Raw genomic sequence first — 26,945 nt, 5'->3', positions numbered from 1 at the left:
TGATAGAACTAAATTCTTTTTGTCTAGTTGATAGCTTGCAGCACCAAACGAAACAGAATCATTAAATGGTTCAATGGACTAAGATCAAAGGGAAACACCTGTAAGCAAAATCCTCCATTATCCTTTCACTGTCAAAAGTAATTGTTGCTAATTGAACAAGTTTGTTTAATTGTAATATAGCTCAAGAGACCATATCCTGAGCTGCTGGAAACAGATCTGGTTCTGCTGAAGTCAGCTCTGCTGATCTATAGCAACAGAGGAACTGTCACAAGGAAACAGTTAACCCATTGCTTAACTGCATGGGCTGCATTTGCAACCAAAAATATCTCAAAAGTTGGGCTGAACAAAAAAAAAAATTACCACATTAATCTTTGCCTAATTTGATGTGAGAAGCTATTTAATACACACTGGTATCAGTAGAATAAAAAATGTCCAATAGAATTTTATGCAGGCCAAATTTAAGATATGCCAGCAGGTCTGCAAGCAGACATCAGCCATCATTTGGTAAATGCTTTTAAAATCTGATTTCTCTTTGCAAGCAAGCAAGCTTCTCTCCTACCTGCTCAGTTTAACACACTGCCACAATAAACCAGGAAGCAATGAAAAGCAGTGCTAGTGTACAGATTTAGAAGTTAAGAAAGCAAATATTCGTAAATCCAGCACATCTTCAAATCAGTTGTCTTTATAAAAAGAGCTCAAAAAAAAAATTAAAAAGGGGAATGCTTCTGAGTACCCTGGTTTGAGTGTGCTAGCTTCATGTGTCTTGTGTCAGGAACTAAAACCCACGAACTCTCTGACTTGCATCACTTCACTTCATCCCTTCTCCTGCTTTAATTCTGCAAGACAGTTCCTGAATGTGAATGGTGTAAAGAACAAGATTCTGGTACCACAAAGACAGACCTTGTTCCATCTGGGTACACTAATCATAAGGAAGTCAACAAAACACAATTAAATATCCAAAAGCCTTTTCCAATACCATTACTCTCTGCATTGGAAACCATATCTTCAAGACTGAACTTCCCAAGCTCTTCAGATAGTTTCTGCTCTGCTCTATAAATGAGCCACGTAAGGCAACTAACTTTGAATTATTGCTGTTCTGGACAACAGTGATTTTGCAAAACCACACAGCATTTAGCCCTAGTCCGATTTATGCATAGAAAAAGGTGCATTAATACGTATTTACTCAGAAATTAGGAATGGGGGAGTACAAAAACTGTAATTCCTCTTGAGTCAAAGGGAGTGTAAGATCCAATGACACCTAACTGAACACAGGAAAAGCAGAAGACAAAGGAGGGCTGTGTTGCACGAAATGTTACTTAGTATATTATTCAATATCCTAAACTAAATGCAGCTCTGAAACAATTCTAGAAATCCTACCAAAACTCCTAAATGCACCCTCTAACAAACACCTAAAATGACTGGGCTGATGACCAGTTCTTTAACATCCAGAAATATGGAGCATTTTGGTAGTCTGACAATATGCCAAGGTAATTTTCAACACAAATAATGCCAAACCAAGAACTGGATAGTAACCGACATGGGAAATGTGTGAAATTCAAATTAATTTTAAGTAGAAATAAAAGTCTCATTTATTTCTGCATGCAGTTCAAGGTCTCTGACTAAAGCACAGTTTATTTTGGTTTTTGTGCTCCACTTAGTCTAGCATTTTTAGGAGCAAAAATATAAGAAGATTGTGGCTGATAGATCTAAATGTATAACTAGATCTAACTGAAAATGTGAACGACTCTTTTCTGACAGTAAGGCCTGGCACTGCAACCAGGCCTCAGAAACAGCAGTGCTGGCTCCTTCCAAATTACCATGGGTTCGTTAAGCAGTTGGCTGGCGAGATGCTGGATTCTCATGTCTGGTGTGAGTGTGGCAAAAGCAATCCAAAACAAGCGTTTGTAGGGTGTGGAAACAAATAGGTGTGCTGAATCTTATGAAAGTTCCCCTAACTGACTGTGATGAGAAAAGGGAAGAAACAAGCTTGAAGATATTAAGATATCCCTAAATACATGTATCTGACTTTTTGCAATAATAACAGGCTATTGATGTACTCTCACAATTTAACATCAGAAAGGACAACAGAGAGACATATCCTAGCTAAAAGTAAAGAATGTAATAAATAATAATTAAAAGTAATATATACACTGACAACTTAAAATATTTTAAATAATATTGGGTTCATTTCTGAACCCATTTTCTAGACATAAAGGGAATTTCCAGTTAAAAAAACCAAAACAACACAACAGGACTTTCATCCAAACTAGGGTTTTTCTCAGGAAAATTTATTTTTATGACTCATGTGCATAAGCTCAAGCTTTAAAAAGTTTATTTCTTTTCTGTTTTGTCAAACTAAAAAAGCAAACCCTATACAGGGAATTTTCTCCCTCTCAGCTGCAGCAATATTTTGCCTTAAGATTTTAAAAGTTGCACAGTAAGGAAAAGTGAAGTGCAGCTGTAATTGTGTACTTTGTGCTGTTTTTTGAGTTTGAGAGAGTTATGTAAATTACAGAGTACATTAATAAGAGGAACTGAAGAAAAGTAAAAAAATTGCTCAATTTCCCCTATGAATCTGAAAGAAACAGGGAGAAAAAGAAAAGAGCCAAACTCTGAAATTCTGATATTCTATATCAATAATTATAAGAACAGACTTTGATAAAAAAAAAATTATTTTGAATGCTGCAGTATTGAATCAACTTAAAAATATTCATTAAACTATCTTCTATATTTTGTGACTCTAGCCTTCAAATGCAAGATAAGAACAGAGTCATCATTCCTTGCTGAAACATAGCCTTTGGCAAGGCTTCAGAGGATTGGTGCTGCTACAATAATGGAAACAATGCAGCACAATTTGTCCTGAGGACACCACAGAATATTTCTTCGTTGAAGAATGAAGCTGTACATTGGAATTTGGGCAAGAAAAGTCTTGGGTTTTTTAAGCACAGTCTGTATATTTCTTCATTGGCACAGGAGATTGTGGTCTCTGAGAACAGCTGATATCAAACAATCTGTCCAGGATGACACTTAACAGTATCCCTGAGAAATGATTCAGTTTAGCCTTTAAAAGGACCTGTGTCTTGGGAAAACAAGTGTAAAATATATTTGCTAAGAGATGTGAAAATATTTAGGCAGAATTATCTGATCTATGTTAGATATGAGGTCAAAATTTTCTTCAGTTTCTTCCCTTCCTTCAGTCATTCCTTGCAGTCATCCTGCAACATCTCTGATAATATCTACAGTTTTCAAATACCACTTTAGATAAAAACCATACTTATATATGTTCATTTATTTTAGCTGACAGTGGTCTCTGCTGTCCTACATTTTTTAAAAAAACAAAAAAAATGTGACAGTTATGGTGATATAAAACACAATCTCATTTTCTTGGGATACATATGCCCACAGAAACAAGTGTGCCACATATTGATTTCCCAGGTACTACTCAAGCATCCCCTTTCTGATTTTGTAATGTTTACATGCTGCAGCAACAATTTTTGAGGACCTTAATGAATTTAATCTCAAAACACTGTGTATGATGAGAACTTGAGAAGTCCCCAGTCTCATGGGCAGAAATTCACCCATAGAAATACTAAAGTATTTGGTAATTTCTGTTAAATAACTAAATTGGTTAGATTTTCTGCAGTTTATTCAGGATTACACAGAATGTGTCTGTATTGAGACTGCGATCTCAACTCCTGCAGTGAAGAGAAAGCTTAAAGCTTTCACTGCTGAACCACCTGTCCCCTTCTGAGAGTCTCAAGCTATTAAGTACACACATTCACAGGCACTGACATGATGTACCATGACCAGCACTAGGTACAAGCTGTGGCTGCAGGTCATCAGTTTCTAAATGATAGTGCTACTGTCCTTAGCTGATTGCTAAAAATGATAATTCATTAATTGCATTTTATTGTTTTATTGAAAAGAATACAAGTACATTGGGGGAACATTTTTCAATACCCCTATACCATACACTTGTTCTGGCAGAGTGCCTATGAAAATTGAAGACTTACAAATCTCACTTGCAAATCAAAAGAAGGAAAGGCTTGTTCTCCATTGTGATTTTTTTTTCCCTCTAGAGAAAGAGGTCCATTTACATTGAGTATTTTAATGTGTGAAATAATACAGAAAACTGAAATGCCAAGATGATGTGTTGTAAATTCATCACTCCTTAAGCCAGCTGCTTCTTGTCAGAAAAGAAAAGTTCCTTTTAAGTGTCTTTTGAGACTGATATAAAACAAGTTATATGACAACACTGTTTGTACTGTATGTCATCAGGTATTTCTTACAGCATAAATTACAAATTATATTTTTTTTAAAAAAAGAATTATTTCATACAAGCAATCCAGCAAATAGTAATTCTGCTTCTGATGTTTCAGGAAATGAGAAATTACTCCCCCAGTGGCACTTCCAGTAAAAGCAGAAAGATAATTTCCAACACTTCAACATGCAAATTTCCAACACTTAAATTCAACAAGTGCTTTGATTTGGCAGTAGCTTATTCATTTAAATCCCTTTTGAAATGAAATATTTAAAATGTTTTAAGATGTTGTTCCCCAAAATTCTTTCAAATATGTTTCTAATTCCTACTTGATTTTTTTTTAAAAAAAGCTTTAAATTAATAAAACTGATTGGTCTCTTCATAGGACAGCATACAAATTCTACAGTGGCTTTATCAACAGTTTAGTCACAAAATTTCATTAAATGGTGTAGTTAATTAGTTCTTGTAGTTATAAGTCCTTTTTCACTTTATTAGGTATTGAGTCTCTAGGAAGTTATTTTATTTCATAACCTCCTATCTTTAATACAATATGTATTATTTTGGTTTGTATATTTTTTAGTGTTAGAATAAATTATATTTCAATTAAACATTGAGTTCAAGAAGTTTTTGGACAATGCTCTTAGGCCCATGTTGTTTTTCTTGGGGCTGTCTTGTGCAGGGTCAAGAGTTGAACTTAATGATCCTTGTGAATCCCTTCCAACTCAGAATATTCCGTTATTCTGTGGATTCTGTCATTTCTGACCATTTGTCTGTTGTGAGTTTTCATGACATTTTGTAGCTGTTCTCATTTATTCTCTCCCTTTACTTCCTTATTGGTAAGCTGTCACTGACACTTCAGAATATTTTCACAAAATTAAATTAAAAAATATTTTTCTTGATATATTTGTATAATTTTGCCAAAATACAGGTAAAAACGCTGCAATTCTGTGTCTGTATTTGATTGCCAGTTCTTATGGCAAATACAGATGAAAGTAAAGAGTCTTCATTCTGTCTCTGCAGGCTCGACTTTCTCCTGGTCATCTGCTGTAGTCCATCTTCCTTTCTGTTTCACAAAACAGACTCACACCTTCACAAAATTTGTGAAAAGTCCTGGCTACAAGTCTGAGACTATCTATGTGTTTCCTACCTGTAGAAGACACTTTAGTCTTCAAGGACAACCGGGCCCATTGTTCCATATGAGTGTATTGAAATACAGGGTGAACACGTCCCTCTTCTTTTACATGGACTCTGCATCGTGTATCTTTTATGTGATCATTCATATGAAATAAGGAGAATATCTAACCAACTAGCAGTTGGCCAGAATTATGTTTGAAATAGCAGTAAGAACTACCATTATTGATGACAAAAATACAAGCTTTCCCATTAATGGATATTGTTGTGTTTGGGGTAAGGAGATTCCAAGCAGCAACTAAATGGGGTGCTTGATCACCGTATCTCGACACCCTCAGCAGGATGCAGGACAGAATTAGAAAAAGAGAAGTGAGAAAACAACAAATAGCTCAAGATAAAGACTGCTTAATAATAAAGAAAAAGTTTTAAAAAATCCCAATGATCTGCAAAGACTTAGCACCTCCCACCAGCAGGTAAGTGCCCAGCCAGTTCCCAAGCAACAACTACCTTGAGAAGACCACCCTCCAGCTTTACTGCTGAGCCTAATGTGATCAGGCATAAAATCATCCTTCGGTCAGTCGGGGTCAGCTCTCCCAGCTGTGTTCCTGTCCCAAACTCCTGTCCACCCCCTGCCTACCCCTGGCAGGGCAGCGTGAGAAACAGAGGTAGCCTTGACAAGCGCTGCCTAGCAAGAGTGTTATTAACACAGTTCTGGTTACAAACCTACAACATGGCAACATACAAGCTGCTATGAAGAAAAGTATCTGCAGCCCAGCCACACCCAGCACAGAGTTAAACCCAGATTTTTGACTTTATATTTACATTAATCTCTTACATTTATAGCACCTACCCGTCACTGTGGTGTCTGACTGTTTAAAGTCCATGAAGAAGTTAGGGAAGCTGGTGACTTTACCAAAAGTTTTGTCCTTCCTTTCCTGCCAAGGTGAGACTCTACTAACCATTGTAAACTTGAGAAATCCACTGGTCAGGCTTTATGGAAAGTCAGTCAGTCAGTCAGTCAGTCAGTCACAGAGTTTGTGAAAACAAACTGTGATTTCTTCTGTCTCCAGAGGTACCAATCAATATAAACTGTTCTTGACCTGTCATCGCAGTTGCTTTCCAGGGAAGATGATTATAAATCACCATGAATTTTCTATAGGAGTTGTGATGTTAAAAATGGAGGAAGATGCCTTCACATGTGTCTTACCTGTGGCTGAAAATGACGCACTGGCTCTTCTGTTACGATGGTATTCATTTGTTATAGTGTGAGGCCAGGACATGTTTCTGTCATGATCTCAACAGAATAATATGGCTTATAAAAATAGAATTAAATTCATACATGCAATGTAACATTGTGAGAAATCTGAGGAGATAGCAATGATATTTGTGATTAAAAGGAATCACAGAAGAGAGAAGATAGAAGCTGTTATTTCTTTACCTATTACTGCCTGACGTTGAGGCCCCAAAATGATTATATTTGCCTGTTTTCTGTTACTCCTGCATCTACTGATAGCAATTATGCTGCATTTCAAGTAGAAAATGTTATTTGATTTCAGAATTCACTTTAGGGTTCCTTCCAAAACAGCCCTGGCTGGCAAAAGAGAACATTGGAATGAATTATTATTCAGATGCTAATACAATTCTCCACACGGCACCTCTTCCTCCATCACCAGCCCAGAGCTGAGAAGAGAGGAGGTCTCTCCTTGGGCCCTGGTGTGCCTCTGTGCTGATGTTCTGTGCACAGGGCTCTGACAGAGGTTTGCCTGCACTGTGGAGAGGCATGGGAGAGGTTGTATCCATTTTACCCATTTCTCCTGAAAACTGTTGGCTTCCACTTTTTCGTTGTTGTTTTGTTTGGGTTTTTTGTTTTGTTGGGTTGTTTTTGTTTGTTTTTTTTCCCCATTAATGCTCTGAAAATAGTGAAACAGGATTGAGAAAAATCACAAAAGGAAGGTGTGAACATAGCAAGTTGCAATTTTCAGACAGACTGTACGCTTTTGTTAATTTTCAGAAATTGTGTCTTTGGGTGAGGAAGTAGCCTTTTCCTTTAGTCTGCAGAGGTAACTGATTCCTTTTCCCGTCATTATTACCCAGGGCCCATCAACATTAACCACTTGAAGTTTCCCTCAAAGCAGCGTCACCAGCACTTCGGGAGTCGGGATGCACTGAGAAGAAATGGATTATACGCATGTGTCACGGCGAAACGCTTCCCCGAAGACTTCTGGGAATTCACATGAAACGCTCGAAGCCGTTGCCCAGGGACAACTGGGAGAGGGGAGGGAAGGAGGCGCGGGGGCGGCGGGCGCGGCCTCCCTCAGGCGCGGCCTCCCTCAGGCGCGGCCGCCGTCGTCTCCCGGCAACGGCGAAACAGCGGCGCGGGCGGCGCTGCGCGATCGCCCCCGGGCGGCGCGGGGGCTGCGCTCCGCCTGCTGCGCGGCAAGGGCGGGGGGCGACGGCGGATCTGAGGGAAACTGGGCCCGGGGCACTGAGCACAAATCGCCGGGTACGGCCCCCGGGTCGCGGCGGTGCCGGGGCGGCATCGGCGGTATCGGGCGGGTGGTGCGTTAGCGGCCGGAGCCCTCAGGCCGTGCCCCGGCTCCCGGTGGGTCTGGCTCCTCGGCGCTTGTCAGCGAACTGAGGGCCACGTGTCTGTAGACTTTCAAAGTAAGTTAAAGTTTTAAAAGAATGGTTTTTTAAGCTGTATCGTCCTTCCACATACCAGAAGAGAACTTACAGAAAGCATGGAGCAAGACTATTTACGATGGCATATAGTGACAGGAGCAGGGGGAATGGGTTTCAATTGAAAGAGAGTAGGTTTAGATTAGATATTGGGGAAAAAAAATATACTGTGAGGGTGGTGAGGCACTGGCACAAGTTGCCCAAGGAAGTTGTGGATGCCCCATCCCTGGAGGTGTTCAAGGCCAGTTTGGATGGAGCTCTGAGAAACCTCGTCTAGTTGTATGGCAGCGGGGTTGGAGCTAGATGATCTTCAGGATCACCTTCCAACCATCATTCTAAGCTTCTATAATTTTCAAAGGCATACCTTGAAGATTCCTCCAACCACAACCAAAATGTCCACTAAAAAACTACTGTCTGTGTGGTATGGGTAGCTACCCCTTTAAGAAGAGCAGTGACAATCTCAAGATTTATATTAAAATTGTGTGTTAGTAACAGCTGAAGTGTATCACTATGAACTTAAATAAAATTTAAACGCAGACAGAGAATATCCTGCACTGAAGGGCTCCTCACACTATTTCATACTATAAACTGAGAGTTTAGGAATTGGTGTCAGCAATGGGTGAACATATTCAGCAGATAACTGTAACAGTATTTTTAGATGTAAACTGGGAAACAAGAAACTGCGGTAAGGAAAGACCTGCCATAAGGAAACTTAGATGGTAGAGAAAAAAGAATTTTATTTAAAAATCTAGATAGATAATATGGAAAAAGAAAAAAAGTTCACTTTGTTGAGATGTGGAATTTTTGTGTGACAGTAACATGAAAGGTATGAAATCTAAAATTCTATGGATTGGAGATAAGAATAAGAAGAAATCCAACTGGGAACAGAAGTTTTTTTTCTGACAGAACATTAACTAGTGATTAGGCTTTTAGGGGGAAAACCTTACCTTATTTTTTAATATTTCAAGGATTCTGAAACTTTTGTAGACAGGAATTTCAAAGCAAAATATAGATCAGCTGTTAGAGAAGCACTCTCTGTAGTACAGAACTCTTAAAATCTTTTTGGTTATCTGAAATTATCATCTATAAGAGCTAGTCTGATACTTATGCAAAGTAAAGCCTTCTGCTTTCTATTGTTCATTGACAGCAAGATCACTTTCACATTTATTGATGGAAGCAACATTTCTTTTTTTTAACTTCCTTTTACTTTTGTGATTTTTATCATGTTTCCATTTTCTGATTTTCTAATATTCCTCTAACACAATGAATGCCAACCTGGGCTTATTTGTCCACTGGTGTCCTTACGTTTGCAAATCTGCTACCTGCATATTTGTCTTAAACAGCAACAAATGTATTTTTTTTTTTACTTTTTTTTTTTACTGTTAGCATAATAAAACCTGGTAAATGAGTAGTTAAAATTAAACAATAGGCTACCCTTGCAGACATAATCATCAAAATCATGAACGTGATAGTAACACATCTGAGATATTTCCCGTGTTGACAAAGAAGAATGAATATAACTTTGTACAATACAGGAGAGGTTTCATCTGGGATGTTCAGCAGAGGTCATCCATGTTTTCAAAAGGATTTAAAAAACGCTTATGAGGATAATCTTTCTGAGGCAAAAATTCCGAAAAGGAAACAGCCAATACATTTCTTTGAAGAGAAAATTATTAATAGAAGCAGTTTTCATATTCTTATGTTCTTACCGGGTCTTGGAAAAGTAAGGGCTAAACTTAGAGTTTATCTCATTTCCTGGGATTCTACTTATGTTGTGGTGTTCTTTACTTATAATTCATGTGTGTGTGTGTGTTTTGTGGTTGCTGTCTTTTTTTGAAATTGAGTCCCCTTTACAGCCCGCAGAAACTCTTTTGTTGCCTTTGCTATGTTGCATCACAGCTGTTTTTCAGAACCTATTTATACTGTTCAAAATAACTTCATTTTCTGAAAAATACTTCATACTTTTCAACTATACTTTAGTTAGCCAGACGGTGACATATGGCCATGTCTTCTTGCTCTTTTGCTTGTATATGCATAAACTACATATTTGCAGTGGTAAACTTTTTTACCAAGAAAGGAAAGAACAAAGGATTTCAGTATGTGCAGTGTGAGAAATTCTTTGATTGAGGTTGCAGTTTTGCATCCTTACAATAGACAGAGACTATTATATATGTAATATAAATATATATGAAAAACATATTATTACAGATAATGTATTATATATATATATATATATCATGAATTGAAATAGATATGAGGCTAAACATCCATTTTGTGTTCCATTTAAGATTTTTATTTTCTTAAAAGCCTGACTATTCTATAAAATTTTACTATAAGATATAACAATTATAATGTTTTACAGTTTTTATTGAAACATTGTTCAATGAATAACATGCCTCTTTCTAAAGCAATATGAACACTTCAGTCAACAGCATGTGTCTTCAGAAAGTTTGCAAGTCCCCTTTTTTGAACATCTTTTTATGTAGATAAGTCTTTAAACATTCTGGTTGCATTTAGATACATATTTCTGTAGTTATTTAAATTAAAAAAGGCCCTGCAGAAAGATTGTGACTACTTAGAGGACTGGGTAATTAGCAGACATGTGAAATTTAACAAGGTCATGTGTCAGGGGTGGGACAACCCTGGATGTATGCACAGGAAGGGACCTGGGGGTCCTGCTCCTTGGCAAGTTGCACATGAGCCAGCAGTGCCCTGGCAGCCAGGAAGGCCAGCCCTGTCCTGGGGGTCATCAGGCACAGCATGGCCAGCCAGGCAAGGGAGGGGATTGTCCTGCTCTGCTCTGAGCTGGGATGGCCTCACCTCGAGTGCTGGGAGCCATTCTGGGTGCTACAATATAAAAAAGACATTAAACTGTTAGAGTGTCCAAAGGAGGGCCCTGAGGATGGTGAAGGGTCTGGAGTGGAAGCCATGTGAGAAGCAGCTGAGGTCACTGCTCTAGTTCAGCCTGAAGGAGACCAAGAGAAACACCACCCCAACCACCCCTGCCACGGAGAAGTGGAGGGTCAGACACTGATCTCTTCTCTGTGCTGACCAGTGACAGGACCTGAGGAAATGGCATCAAGGTGTGTCAAGGAAGACTTAGACTGGATATTAGGAAAAGTTTTGTCACCCAGAGGGTGGTTGGGCACTGGAACAGCTCCCCAGGGAAGTGGTCACAGCACCAAGCCTGATAGAGTTCAAGAAGCATTTGGACAACACTCTCAGGCACAGGATGCAACTTTTGGGGATGGTCCTGTGCAGGGCCAGGAGTTGGACTGAATGATCCTGATGGGTCCCTTCCAACTCAGAATATTCTGTGAGTCTATGTGGGAAATAAGGAATCATTTTCTGGAGGAAAGTAGAATTCTTTAGGCTGACAAATTGAAAACTGAGAGGGATATGTTTGTTTACCTTCAGATAGAGGAAGGGCATGATCAGAGGGCTGGAACACCTGTCCTATGCAATTAGGCTGAGAGAGTTGGTGGTTTTCAGCCTGGAGAAGAGAAGGCTCTGGGGAGACCTTAGAGAACTTTCCTGTACCTAAAATGGGCCCACAAGAGAGCTGGAGAGGGACTTTTTATGAGGGCATGGGGGGAATGGCTTTAAACTAGAAAAGGATTTATGTTTGACAGTCACTCAGAGAGTGGTGAGGCATTGGAAGAAGTTGTGGATCCATCACTGGAAGTGTTCAAGGCCTGGTTGGATGGGGGTTTGAGCAGCTTTGTGTAGTGGAAGGTGTCCTTGCCCATGGCAGTGGGGTTGGAATTAGATGATCTTTAAGGGCCCTTCCAACCAAACCATTCTAGGATTCTAAACGTACTCTGATTCTATATGTGTAAATATATGTGTATATATATATGTATATATATTCCATAAATATATGGAATTTATGTACTATACAGCATGTATAAAATATAGTAAATATATGTTGTATAGTATAAATATGTGCTATAAAGAGTGTTTTCATACATGCCAGCAAAGAAAGTAATTTAACTAATTGAACAACTTTTTTTTAAACAACTTTTTAATGAGAGAGGTGAAAAAAAAAGTCTGTGGTTTTTAAGATACATGTGATAGGTGGGATTAACATGATGCAGTGGCTGTGATGGGGAGGGGGATAAATCCCCTCATTCAGAATGTCCCTTTCCCCCTATGTCCCTGTGAAACTGACAGGAGGAAGCATTCATTTTAATTCATGTAGATTTTCACAGCTGGCTGCAATCTTAGGAGTGTCTTTAATTTTTTACTAGTACTTCTTCCTAAGTCAGACCATCTTTGCCTTCTGAATGGGAAGTGTCCTGCTATTATAGCTCAGATAATGGTTATGTAATTACTATCTCTCATTTGGTTTAGATTAAGTCAATTTTTCTTTAGTCTGTTTGTCATGGGAGAAGGGATTTCACTATGCATCTCAGACATTTAGAATCATACATGAAAACCTCCTCGATTCAGCTTGTCACAGTTTGGATTCTCCAAGGATAGATCTGGTCTCCAAGGTCTGATGTTATTTAATATGTTCATTATAATTTAGAAATTAGCAATAACGTAGAGAAATAAAATATTCTGGTGAGATCAAAATAATTTTGTTACAACCAAATAAAACGTGTAGAAATTTCTGAGAGCTCTTCTGGAGTTGGGTGAACAGGTAACACCATGACAAGTAAAATTCATTGTTGATGAAAGCATTATAATTTATACTGTCAGGGATACTTGGAACATTATACTCCTCAGTAGTAAATCTAAATTAATTGTGATCGACTGAGAAAATGAACTGTTTACCATATGTGGATAATTTAGCAAAAATCTTCACTGAGGAAACCGGGTAAAAATGAATACCCTGAAAGTTACAATGTCACTCGAGTAAGTCAGTGGTCTTCTAGAATTGATTACGGTATTTCTCGTTAGGTACGTTGTATCTGAGATGGGTTTAACAGTCACAGAGGGACTCTGAGACAGGAAACATACATGTCTGGAAAAGCTATATGGAAAAAGATAATTAAGATGGCTTAGAAAGGAGGTAAATCAGAATGTACAGTCACTTATAAAAGAAGGTGAAAAAGATCACATCAAGGCATCTGTTAACTAAAGTTGTAATATAAGAAAGAAGGATTATTGCATTGAATTGAATAACATATTTAAACTATTCACATATTTTTAAATCTAAAGAGTAATTCTTTATATAGTACACTTGACAATTGGACCTGTGCTGTAGCAGCCTGACTACAAATGAAGAGTAAAAGGATTAGGTGTTTACATGGACAGTAAAAATAGCTACTATTGTTAGGAAGAACATAAAAACTTTAGGAGATCTAAACCTTGGTACTTTAGGGAAATAGGGACCCTGTAACAGATGGAAGAAATCTGACTTTTGGGATTAGTTTCATGCATTTATCAGAAACATTTGTCTGTTGTCATTCTGGAGGCTGGACACTGATCAGCCACGTGGAAGACTGTTCTTATTCACAGAATCACAGAGTGGAACAGGTTGGAAGAGACCACAGTGGTCATCTGGTCCAACCTCCCTGCTCAAGCAGTGCCATCCCAGAGCACATGGTACAGGATTACATCCAGATGGTTCTTGAATCTCTCCAATGAGGGAGTCTCCTCCACACCCTCTCTGGACAATCTGTCCCAGTACTTGATCAGCTGCAGAGTAAAGAAGTTATTCAGGTGGAACTTCCTCATCATTTTTTTGACAAATATACACATGCACACAGATAAAACAGTGAGCAAATTCAAAGGCCTTGACTTAATTGGTCTCTCATATAATGTATTATTTTCATATGGCACATTTATCTGCATCTGTAGGAACTGAATATTAAATTGGACCTGCTATCTCATTTTAACTCTCTTATTATATGAAGCCAAGTTTTTTAATAGTGTAGTAAATAGTCACTGTCATGACAACACAGGGAAAGAGGAGTCTGTTGGTCCATATTTAAGGAGTTGAGCAGAAAAAAAGATGAAAGAAGAATTTAGGAGAATGAAAGGAGTTTCAAGACTCTTCCACATTGTTCTCTTAATTAAGATGAAGCTATCTGAGAATGATGAGGATATTTAAGCTGGTATACAGAGGACATATTGGTTTATGGACTCAAGAAAGGAGTGAGATTGTATGCTGATAATATGATTATCTTTTGATTCCATTGGAAGGCAGCAGTACTAGAATGTCCATACAAAAATCAATTGAAATAATCAATGATAATGACTGATTTATAGGCAATTTTCACTGTTATCACAAGAAAAAAATAGTTTCTCTGAGACAAAAATAAACAGCTAGACTTCACTTAAACTTGCTCAGCAAAATTGACATATGTAATTATCGCCTGTAAGGCAAAAAGAATCTCACTTGTGCATCATTTTTAGTAAGAACCTGAAAATCATGGCTAGGTTTAGTAACACGGATTGAGACTGTCTTAAAGCATTGGACTGTTAATTTGAAAAGTGGATCATGTAATAAAAAACTGGTTAGAAGCTATTTCTAAATCCTTCTCTTTGCACTGCTTTTCCACAGGGGTAATTGATCTCAGAAGAGACCTTTGATTCCTTGACTAAGAGGTAAGTTCCACAGCTGGCTGTGCCTTTGACTTAGTCCTGTTCTTCAGAGAGTCTCAGCTCTCGCAGTATGTGCAGGGTCCTAGCTTATTGCATCTTTTATTTAAGGATTTAGAAAACAGAAGATGCAAATGGAACAGGTAGTGTTTTCTAAATGCATTGTCTGATTTAAACCCAGGAAATACTATATTTTTTAAATGTATGCAATAGGACTCTAATAGGTTAAAGGAAGTATTTGTAAGACTTCACTGTTCCAAATAGAAGAACAATCAGAAAACTTTCCTCATATTTCAAAGTACGATTTACAGATTGTTTCTTTGTTAAAGCTCACTTGCTAGCCATCATCTCATTTTTTTTAAAAAAAGTGTAGTGACTAGAAATAAGTGGGTATCTCAGATTTGCAATCTAAGAAACTATTCACACTGAGGAAAGCAACTATTCACATTAAAGCATGACAGTAAAAAGAAATAAGTACAGGGATCAGGGCCATCATTATCTTATGATCTAGTACTTAGAGTCTGCTCCTCTGAGCAGGCATCTGCAGCAACTCTTTCAAAAACTAAATAAATTTCCCGTATTTTATTTGACATGGCAGAGATGGCAGTTCCTGATAAAATAGTTAAGAAGTTTGAGGCTTCCACTTTGAACCAAAAAATCCACATTTGTGACCTTGTGCAAAATAGTTTTCCACTCACAGGCAGAATGTTCTGGTCATAGAGATATTTATTACTGGAGATGTGCCTGTTCCTGCAACCATTGCAAAAAAGACAAAGTGGCTGTGTTTTTTTGTATGCTTGGTTCTCCTAGTTCAGTCTGCTATGACAGTGTCTGCCAGACCTATCCTGGCACATGGATTCATGTGGAGAAATGGGGTAATAAACTCAGCTCACAAAATTTGATATCAATGTAAATACATGAGCTAACAACTCCAGATTCTGGTCTTGGTCCAAGGAAAAAGTAGTTATTTTTAAGGTGCTCTTCCATCTAAGATACCTCCTTGTCCTGGGTTGATTATAATGTTAAATTGTATCCCCATTCGTCCACCTAACCCAGACACAGGTTTTGTATTCTTAAAATTCCATCTAAGAGTAAAAGTGAGTGGAAAAGAAGCACCGAGTTTGTTATCAGAGACTTTACTTGCTCCCCCCGCATCGTTTTGACTACAGCACAGACAGACAACAAGACACAGATCGCCTTGGCTTTCCAACTAGTCGGAGCAGAGAGGTCTTCCTGGACTGTTTTCTTTCCCCTTTTCTGAAACGAATTGAACCTGCTCTGGGCTGGGGACTCGGGGGAGCACCGGGAGCTTGCACCCGTGGGCTACCGGGAGCCCAGCCTGGGCAGCGGCATTTTCCAGCACCAGAGGGACTGATAACAGAGCGAACACCCACAGGAAAGAGACCCTCTGAAGTTTGTCATCTTTTCTGAACAGGGAGAGGTTTTGTAATTTGATATAGTTCATTTTTGTGCTGGGTAGTGCTGTGCCTGTGAAATAAACAGGTTTTTTCCACTTCTCTCAGAGAAATCTCTTCCTGAACCGGTTGAGGGGTGGGAGAAAAGGGCCACGTGGGTTTGCTTCCTGGGGGGAGCCCCACTGGAGGTTTTCTCCCAAATTTGCCCTAAACCAGGACACTCCTTTAGGATGAATCTGCCTTAAGAGCTATTGAATATGCTGACTAGATCTCCATCAATTATCAAGCAGAGTGATTAACTTTAGTGCTGATACTTACTTTAGTTTAATGGACACTACTCATAGATTCCGGATGTGGGTTTAATTTAGGATGCTCACACTAGAGTGGTTCTGGTCCTGTGGGAAAGCTGGAGGTCCTAATGAATTTCAGAGTGAAACAGGGAAGTGCCTACTGAGCTAAGGCACTAAGAATAGCCAGAGCAGAGGGAGAGCTTTGAGGATTGTGGTTTTGGAATGAGGATTTAGTTAGACATAATGACCGTCCTGCTGCTTGAGAGACAACACCTGATTGCACCACTGCACTAAAACTGGGTTGGAGGAAAGTAAAGCAGGCTAGTTTGTCTACCACTGAGGCAATAAATTCCAGATGAAGGACAGGAAGTAGCAAAGAATGATAACTTCATGGATTGCTTGGCTATGTATTGGCTACATCTGTTAGGTCAAAGTACTTTATTACCTCTACCTCTACATGATTTAAAACAATCAACCCTTTAATCTCAAAAAAACACATGTAGGAAAGGCATGCTCCTATGATTCTAGAAATGTGCAGGACTTGAAGTGGAGGATATTACTCAAATGAGAATATTATTTTGTCTTTAAGATTTAGAAACATAGAAGCATTTAGTTTGGAAAAGATCTTTAAGATCAACAAGTCCAACTGTTAACCTAACACTGCCCAGCCCACTACTAAGCCATGTCCCTAAGCACCAAATGTCTTAAATATCTCCAGGACTAGTGGCTTAAGCAGTTCCCTGGGAAGCCTATTCCAATGCTTGACAACCCTTTTGATGAAGAAATATTTCCTAATATCCAATCTAAACCTCCCCTGGCACAACTTGAGGCCATTTCCTCTTGCTGTATTGCTTGTTATGTGGAAGAAGAGACCAGACTCCACCTCGGTACACCCTCCTTTCAGGCAGTTGCAGAGAGCATTAAGGTCTCCCTGAGTCTCCTCCAGTCAAAGTGTTAACCCATCCATGCCATGAGCAGCCAGTTTGTCCAGGAATTAATTAATCTAATTATGTGTAATTACTGGTGAATAATTTTCATTTTTAATATAAGTTTTTCAGTTTGACATTAAGCCAGTATTTGATAGATACAAAAATCTAAGCCCTGCTACAATTGTTTTCCAAATTCTAAATATTTAGATTGGTGAACTAAGAATCAGAAAGGGGCATACTGTAAGCCTACTGAGAGAAAGACAGCATGCAGTTATCTGGGAGAGAAAGGGATTTGAATAAAGAAGCTCTTTTATGGGTCAGCAGCTTTTCAATACCTGTACACATTGATTATCTGTGATAATTACAGTTCAATGCAGAAGACGCATTTTTAATTATCTGTAAGCCAAAGAATTCCATGTTCATCGTTCCCTCAAGTCAGAGAATGACCACTGAATACAGAGAGCTTTATGGAAACAAAGGTTACACCAACATTTGATGGCAGAATGTTTTGAAATCTAGATTAGTAAGTGCAACAAAGAAATAAACTGAGGGGCATAATCCACGGTAAAGTAATTGACCTGATCTCTCTGCTTGTTGCTACAAGTCACGCTGCTTTTTTAATGAAATTTTTTAAGGAACCAAATATTTCTGAACAATTAGAAATATGTAAAAGTTTCTTAAAAATATGCTCAGAAGTTGGATGTATTTGTACCAAGTGAAGAAATATTTGCCATTAAAAAAAAGCCTTAGTTATTCTTGGTGATGAAATATATATAATTTGAATCTGAGAACATTAATTATATAACATTATAAATAATTTTACATTAATTAACTTTTAAAATTAGTTGGTTTAAACCTAATTAAACTCACTCAGAATTAAAATTGCCTTTTATGACTGCAGCTTAATTTATATCTGAAATGAATTGAGCTGAACTGAATGATTCTGAGTAAGTGTCTGTATCTCTGTACCAGGATTTAGCACAATTTAAATAATCCAGATTTCCTGAATGTCCGTCTAAATCTGATTCTTGCATGTGTGCATGATTCTTACTTTGTACAATGACTGAATAAATCAGAAGGTAGTATGTCCATCACACTTGTTGAATATACTGTCAGTAATTTGTCCTTATGCTTTTTCCTATATAAATTAATTTGTCTCTGGCCAAAGCTGTGCTTTCTGAAACACTGAATTTGTGTGTGTGAGATTCATATCTGTGTGTGTACAGATGCACAAGGGTAAAGCAGGTTGGAGCTGAAAAATCTTTGGCTGTATGGATCTTCCTCTCAAATCTGTAATTAGTGACCTGCCTATGAAGTTTTAAATTTCAAATCGGTTTTTGGGATGTGCTTATCAACTGCTTTCATTAGTGCTGTGTTACAATTTATTTGTAGAGATTGGTAGAGGAGCAGTACCTAGAAAATTCAAGAAAAGCTCCAAATTTTTGTGGAACACAACGAGCAAGAGCCTTGACTTTTGTAACCAGCCATGCTACAGCCCATGTTGCACTAGAAAATAATCTCTTAGACCAGAGGTAGGCTCTCAGTAAACTCTGGTTGAGGGTGAATGTGAGGTCTCCTTTTGAGAACTAACCAAGGAATTAACAAGAGGTCCTAAAAGTGCACATTTCAGTTTTACACAGTGTTAAAACAAACATAAGCTTGGCATAACTTGGGTTATGTTCTGTGCATAGCTACTGCTAGTGGCTCATGTTGCCCTTTACTTTTGTCTGTACCTTAACTGGAAGACTCTGCTGAAGTTTTGCAAGCCACATGAAATTAGGTCCACGTGAGGTATTATATCCATATGCTTCAGAAGCTGCTCTTAGATGCAGCTGAAGAGGTCTTCTTGGTTATGTGCATGTGTGCTAATATAAAAAAGAAAAAGTAGTAAGGCATGCTGGACTTTGTGTAAATGAATGTAACTTTTTCAAATCAATGGAATTTATACTGTGCAGAACTATTTCTTAATACTTGCAGACCTGAATTTGTCTCCTGTGAAATATGAACAGAGAATTCAAATTGTATTTGAACAATGTTTTCAAGGTAGAACTCATTTGTACATTCTGCAGTTGTATGGAATGTTTGCCAACATAGAACGTATAGGCAAACATAGGGAAATACCCTGAAAGGACTTTCAAGTTCATATATGATTTATAGATGCAGACAAAACTAATTTACAGAAAGATATGTATTTGTACCACATTACAATCTGAGCCTGTGATGTCTCAGACCATTTAGCTGTGTATGTTGTTGACATATGTATTTTACCAAATGTGTACAAATGTTAGAAAGAGGGACTACTTTCTGTATAGAATTCCCACATCAAAAGAAATTTTCAGACTGATTAGGTGGGTCAAATGAATAAGAAACTCTGCCTTACAAGCTTTGCTAAATCACTAGTAAACTGGTTCCTGAAAGAGAAGGGAGTTTGTTTGCCTGCTTTTATTTTTTGTTTGTTTGTTTGTTTTTAGAATGGGTAAAAAAGTAAAGAAGGAACCAGAGCCTCCACCCAAGGATGTGGTAAGTTTATAAACTGCTATGTGCTATAAAATAAACATTACACAATTGCAGGCCCAGCTCTACCGTCCTTACATAGTTCCTCATTCTCCTGGTTTACCCACATTATTCTAAAAATGGCTTTTAAAGATGACTCTGTTTCTGCTTTTCTTGGACAGCATACAAACCAGAGTGACTGGGCATGTGTAGTTCTTTGTGGAGATTGTTGTCTTTGGCAAGCATTGCAAACATTTATGTATGAAACAATCCAGGCTTCTTTTTATTTGAAGAACGGTGTTAGCTTTCTCTTCATAAAAATCAAAGGAGAAAGGAGAAGAACAACCTGAAATCTGCCTGTCTTTTCAACTATGAAGACATTCTCTTTCCTTGAAGAGTCAAAAGCCTAGATGGATCTGCAGTTTTTTACTGAATTCAAAATTTGACAAATATTTTGGATAGTACTACATACTCTGTCTCTTTTGCAAATATATACAGTCTTAAGAGGCAGTTTTGGTGTTTCTGTTGTCATTTGGAACTACAGTGAAAAGTACAAGAGCTGAAGCCAAATATAGAATAATGGTAATAGTGAGATTTTTTTTTTTCAAAAGTTGGAGGCTAAAGGTCTGACCCTAGCACACTTTTGAAGAATTTCTATAAATTCTCAAGATATGAAGAGGCCCCCCAAAAGATAATTGTTCAAAACTTCTTTAAAGTTTGTTTTCTTCAGAAAGAAGTAGAGGAAATACAGGAACATTGAAAAGAGTACAGTATAAATTCTGTGTCAAATAATAACCACGTTAATGAAAATGAAGACCTCAATGAGTCCCACAGAGGAACTCCCACTCCCTCAATGAGTCCCACTAAATTCAAAGTTCAGTACACTGTTTTAAATTGTGTGTAAAGAGTTGCAGTACTGCAAGAGCTTTTTCAAAGGTCACAGAAAAGTTATAAGCAAAAACTACATTGCAATTTCAATATTAAATAAGCATAAATAGTTTTGATTAAGACAGTAATATCCAATAGCCATGATGTCACTGAGACATAGCCGTTAATATCAGCTTTACCCAACTGTTCTGTGGAAAGATGAATATTACAAATATAATTCATAACCTTCAATCAATAATAAATTCTTATGAAAGGAAATTACAGAAACCCTCATCTTCTATCTGTATTAAATAACCTAGAAAACCAGGAGTCACAAAGAAGGTGTATGTGGATAAACCTAATTAAAACAGGCCTGAAGAATTAAAACTAAGTGTATTTGCAGCCTAAGGAAAAGTTTGAAAGGCATGACATCACATTTTAGTCATACAGATGAGCTTGAAGCAATAAAAGTTGACTTCTTCAGTAACTAGCTAGACAATCAGTTGATGCAGCACCACAATTTCAATTTCCAAAATATACAGTTAAACTTTCTAGAGAAAATGGTGGTACAGCGTACTAGGTACTACAGTAACCTGTGAATACACAGAAAATGTTAGTAAAACTATAAAAAAGAAAGAATTAGAAAGAGTGAATTCCAGATGGCATCTACAGCTTTTGGCTTAGTTTTTACCCTTATTGTGCTTCAGGCTAGCATTTCTATTCTGACAGTCATAGCAGGAGAAATGTTACATATCAAGACAGTATTAAACATGAAAATAGATCATTGTAACTATTAATGAAGAAAATCTTGCCATAATGAGAATTTTGTTAATAATGATTGTGTAAAGTCAAATCTGAAAACTTCACATTTCACCTGGGTATTTCAGATGGCAGGAAATGAGATGCAGACAAAATAAAAGATATATTAGCTATTATCTTGTGATTGATAATCTGTTTATGAAAATGTCAAGTCCAAGAAAAGAAGCCTTGAGATAATGTAGGCAGGGGTTATAAAAGAAGGCCTTTGTGCATGTGGAATGCTCTGAGAATATATGGTACTGCAGATGACCACTAATTTTTTATAGATTTCTAGGAACAGGTGGGAAACACATCTCTTAGCCTAGCAACTGCTTTTATGTTTCAGAAAGTATTCCTGAGGACTCTGTTTTCACTGCCTTTCATAATTTGTCTTTTACTATTCTCTATTCAGAGAACTAGTCTCCAAGAGGAAAAACCTTGCTTTGAGCTTCTATCTCTATATGAATGACCTAAGACAGTAATTCAGGCAGATAAAATATGCTAGCTTTGACATAGATTGATAGGAACTTTTCACATGATATCTACATTAAGTTTGGTCTAGACAATATTAGTATTTGATTATCAGCTAGGTCATGGACAATGAAAGGGGAGCCTAAGATTATCCCTAGAGAAAATACTGAAGTGTTATCACTTAAAGAAAGCTGTGGATACCTCAGTATTTTTGAAAATGGCTTCATTCACAAGTCTGATGTTAAAAAAAAAGTGTCATGTATGAATCGACACTGTCAGCTCCTGAAATCGTCTCCACATAAATACCTTCTTTTGATTAATGCCTATATATTAGTTTGACTTGACTTTAGTGAGGCTTTTAAAACTGCCTCTTGGAACATCCTCATAGGTAAACTGGTTAAGTACAGACAAGATAAACAGACAATGTAAATGAACCAAAAGGTAGCTGAACTGACAGGCTGAGAGGGTTGTGATCAGCAGCAGGAGATCCTGTTAGAGGTCAGACACTGGTGTTGTGTGTGCTCCAGGGGTTGATCCTGGAGCAGATACTGTTCAACCTCTTCCTCAGTGACCTGAATGATGGGACAGACTGTACCCCCAGCAAGTTTCCAGAAGATATGAAATTAAGAGGAGTGAATGACAGTCCAGATGGTTGTGCAGCCATTGAGGGGATCTCAACAATTTCCTTGAGAAATAGGAAATTGGGAATTTAATTAAGTTCAATAAAGGGAAATGGTGAAGTCCTGCACCTGGGGGAAGAATATCCGGTACAGACTAGGTGATGGCCAGCTGGAAAGCAGCTTTACAGGAAAGAACCTGGTGATTCTGGTGGATATGTACCAGCAATGTGAACTTGGGACACAGAAAGCTAACAAAATCCTGGGCATTAGGCAGAGTGTTGCCAGCAGCTTGAGAGAGGGGACTCTTTCTTTTCACACGGTGTTGGTGAGTGAGACCACACCTGGAGTGCAGTGTTCTGTTCTACGTTCTCTGGTGCAAGAGAGACAAGGCCTTACTGGAACAAAGTCTTGGGGCATTTGTCATTGGAGGAGAGACTGACAGTTGGGACTGCTCAGTCTTGAGAGAAGGCTTGGAGGGGTCTTAGCAGTGCAAAAATTGCTGATGGGAAGAAGTAAAGAAATCAGGCCAGGCTCTTCTCAGTGGTACTCCGTGAAAAAATGAGAGGCAGTTGGCACAAATGGAAGTGCGGGAGATTTCCATTTAAGCATAAGAAAAAGAAATCCTCTTTTACTGTAACAATGATGGAGCATGGCGTAGGTTGTCCAGGGAGCTTGTGGAGTCTCCATGCTTGGGGATACTCAAAATCAGACTGTGCTGTAGCCCTGAGCTCTAGATCACTCTGCTCTGAACAGAGAAGTTGGACTAGATCGTCTTTGGAGGTGCCTTCTAGTATCAACTATTTGTGATTCAGTGGAATATCTTGGGTTTTATTGTTAATAGAGGAGATCAGACGCTCACAGAACTGAAATAATTAGCATTTCCAGTTATCTACTAAATCTATTTTTCTAGCTAAAGTAAAAGGGATTAAGAATAGAAAAGATTAGGAAAAGCAAAGATATCTGTAGTCCTTCTGAAGATTCTATGAGAGATGAAAGATTAAAACTGACCTTAAATAAAATTTAAAGGATTAAAAAACCCCAGCATGATTAAACAATGGAATAATAGCAGATAAATGCATCCTTCAAAATGTGGGATTTTCATCCAAATGGGAAAAAAAAAAATGGTTCCACTCCTAAATGAGACTTAAAAGCACCATGCCACCTTGCATCAAAATATTTTGGGAGAGAACTAGCAAAAATAAAAAAACTACCAGTAAAGCTTTGTCAAATTGACTAGGTGCAAGAAGCTTCTTACGGGGGACAATATTAGGTGATTGCAAGCATGAAAGAAAAATAAAATTACTTATTTTTATGTCAAAAAACAAAGCAATGTGATAATCACTAAAATAAATGTGATAAAATTGCCCAAGTAGGAACAATGTTTGCCCAGGTCTTGTGCTAAATGGAAAATAGCTAACATCTGAAAATATGGTACTGGAAGAATAGATAGCAGAAAATTTCATTTTTGAAAGGAAATACAGCAATAATTACATGAAATTTATCTTCTGTGCTGTGTTAATTGATAGAAATAGTTCTTGAAAAAAACTGAATCAATCCCGTGGATAAATATGATAGTAATGGGGAAGAATCAATAGTGCCTGTATAGAGGGAAGTTTGGGCTATGAAACCTACTTAAGTTCTTTGGAGGAGTCAGTGAGCAAGTGGGTAGTGGTGTTCTGATTGATACAGTTACTTAGCTTTTTCAAAAGTTTTCAGAACAGGCTTTTCACTCATGTAAACATGAACAGGCAAAAAGAAATTCTTCTCCTAGCAATAATGTCTGGTTATAAAATAGGAAGCAAAGGTGAGAAAACAAGTTAGTGTTCAGATTTCATAATGGAGAGAAGTTGCCAGTCATGGGGTTTTTTTTCTGCATCCAGTGTATCAGAATTAATGTGGATATTTTAATAAAATGGCATCCAGTTCCTAAGCAGGAGAAAGTGAGTAAGTGAAAAATTTCAAATTCCAAAAATAAAAGACAAAACATCGTGTTACTAGCAAACGCTTTATACATGCATATGAATGCCATTAACAGTTCTGGTGTTTCCATCTCAAAAAGGTACAACTGAGCTATAGAAAGACAACAGAATGAACGAAGAATGAACTAAGAAAGACAGGAAGAACAGACAGGATGGCCTCTATTTTAGGAAAGATCAAAGGGAATAGATTCTTCATTCCCAGAAGGAATCACTGTGAAGAGGAATAGCATAGAAACTTACAAAATTATGAATATACAGGGAAGGCAAATGAGTGTAATTTATTTCACTTTTTCTTATAGTGGATGAACTGTGGAGGATAAATAAAATTATCAGGTGGTGTTCTTAAAACAAAGAAAAAGCACAGTTATTTTATGATTCTTTAACAGTGAGACTTGTGTCTCAGATTATTATGGGTGTTAAAATACAGATGGCTTCAAAAATTATGTAACAAATTTTTCTTGGACTTTTTGAACACAGAGATAAAATCACTAGTCTCTCCAGTTCTCTAGGTTGCAGAGCTGATATCTGAGAGCATAAGTAAAATTTTATGGGGTAAATACAATTACTTGCAAACATGAGAAATGCTGAAAATGGAGCAATGCAATTGTGACTTTGGTATTGCAACAATATATAAATAACTGAGATTTAAAACTCTTATTTTGTCTTTCATTTCTTATTGAACTTCATCTGTGATCAGTATTGGTGTTTATTTTTCTCTGAAGAACTACCAGCCTTTTCTAAAACTTGGAGATTTATCTCGTCACCAAGTGGATCAAACTCAGGAGCTATGTCTGTGTTTAAATAATAGCACTTACCTGAGGATCATGTTCTGTCCATGCAAAGACCCAAATGTGCAGAAGTAGAGAAGTGTGAAAAAGTTGAAGGGACTTTAAGTCACCTCTAAATTCTCCCATAGGTAAAATGAGCTGCAATGACCTGAATTGTTTTGCCTCATTACAATCCAAAAAGAAAATACCCATAAATAATTCCATAATTTTAGGCCCATCCTTAAGATGTAACTTGCACCTCTATACTATTATTTGATTTAATTCTTGTTGCGGAGTCATTGTTAGGCAAAATTACTTATGGTACAGTTACGTGATTGTATTTTTTTAGAAAGGGGCTTTGTTCCATAACTTGGCGCATGCCTCTGGTTTGTCACAGCAAGCATGAAATTGGACAGTTTCTTCAGATTTTAGACTTGATAGAAGCTAGGTACACCAGTTAAGCACATTAAGTTGGCTACTTCTTAATGGAACTTGTATGTTGGACTTGTTGCCTGCTAAATTGTGTGATCTCTCTCATGGAAGGTCACTTAGATTTAAAAACCTATAAAAAACATGAGTTTAAAAGTGTTATTACTAGTATCATATTTAGCCTTATTTTTGAGCAAGTCAGAGAAGGGAGAAGAAAAAAATCCTTCTCTGTGTTCATTTTTCTTCTAGCACACTCAATGTTTTTTAAGATTTGCTCCCCATAATTTTTTTGCTTGACAACTGATTTGTATGTATCTTCATACCTTGATAGTTACATGTCCCTGTGATGTAGCTATTAGAAGTTTCTTCAATGAAGTAAAACAAATAATTGACATTTGTAATTATGTATGTATATACATTGTAACAATTTTTCAATTAATTTGTATTGTTATCTTATAATTTGCTATATTTTAAAGATTAATATGTTTTTGAGAAACTGCATAACTCCAGTATGCAGTAGTTTCTGTATGTAACACAGATACTGTATAGGCCTGAAATGTGAGGATTTGAGACAGTTTTTCCATACTAACCAATTGCTTTAAATCCAAGGAAGCTTAAACCTTTTTAATGAGTAGAATTTTCAGAATACCTTGAGTCTTCTTAAGAAACAAAAGGCTATTTTAGAATATTCCCATGCTCAAGTGGTGTTAGTCCTAAGGAGTCTATTAAGAGGGTGAAAACTGTCTGATTTGTTGGAAGATTTCTTTCCACATGAAAGAGCTCAGAAATGGAAATGAAACCTTTGTATCATTTCTAGCTGGGTGAGCAAGAATTATATCTTGGAAATACTTCATCCAGTACAGGATCATGGTGAGCTGGTGACCTGAGTTGACAAAGACACAGAAAATGTTCTTTTATTTTTAAAGCAGCCACAAAGTGATATTGCCACAGAATAACCAAATCCTCTTCCTTGTGCACCCCCTGAGTCCATGGATTCTGTGTGCAACTGCTCAAAAGAAACTTCTCATGTCTGGTTCTGAAGTCTCAGAATGCTCTTACATGTATAACAACTACATAGTTTGTTACCTTCAAAAGTTTCTAGATTTGCAGGGAAGCATGAAGATTTTCTCAAAATCTTCGTATGTGATGAAATCATGGTTATATTTATTTGGAAGTCAATTATTCTTTCTAATTTTTAAACAAAGTCTCTAATTGTTATTAAAAAATTGGACTTTTACAAGGAAACAGCAATTCATTAATATTT

General features: G+C 37.4%; 1 protein-coding gene across 2 annotated transcripts in view; it reads left to right on the top strand.

Moving 5' to 3' along the window:
• The first annotated feature begins 7,840 nt into the window (after positions 1 to 7,840).
• ARMC3 (armadillo repeat containing 3) overlaps positions 7,841 to 26,945 on the top strand; it is a 64,726-nt gene continuing 45,621 nt past the window's right edge. For both annotated transcript variants that reach the window (XM_033511532.1, XM_015619363.2), the window contains exons 1-3: positions 7,841 to 8,056; positions 14,586 to 14,629; positions 19,729 to 19,777. In XM_033511532.1, coding sequence (XP_033367423.1) covers positions 19,730 to 19,777 — 48 coding nt within the window. In that variant the 5' untranslated portion in view covers positions 7,841 to 8,056; positions 14,586 to 14,629; position 19,729. The remainder of the gene's footprint in view (positions 8,057 to 14,585; positions 14,630 to 19,728; positions 19,778 to 26,945) is intronic.

The sequence above is a fragment of the Parus major genome, chromosome 2 (assembly GCF_001522545.3).
Source record: "Parus major isolate Abel chromosome 2, Parus_major1.1, whole genome shotgun sequence".
NCBI classification, from domain to species: Eukaryota; Metazoa; Chordata; class Aves; order Passeriformes; family Paridae; genus Parus; species Parus major.
Note: the sequence above shows the minus strand (reverse complement) of the source record. Positions and strands in the feature narration are given on the sequence as shown.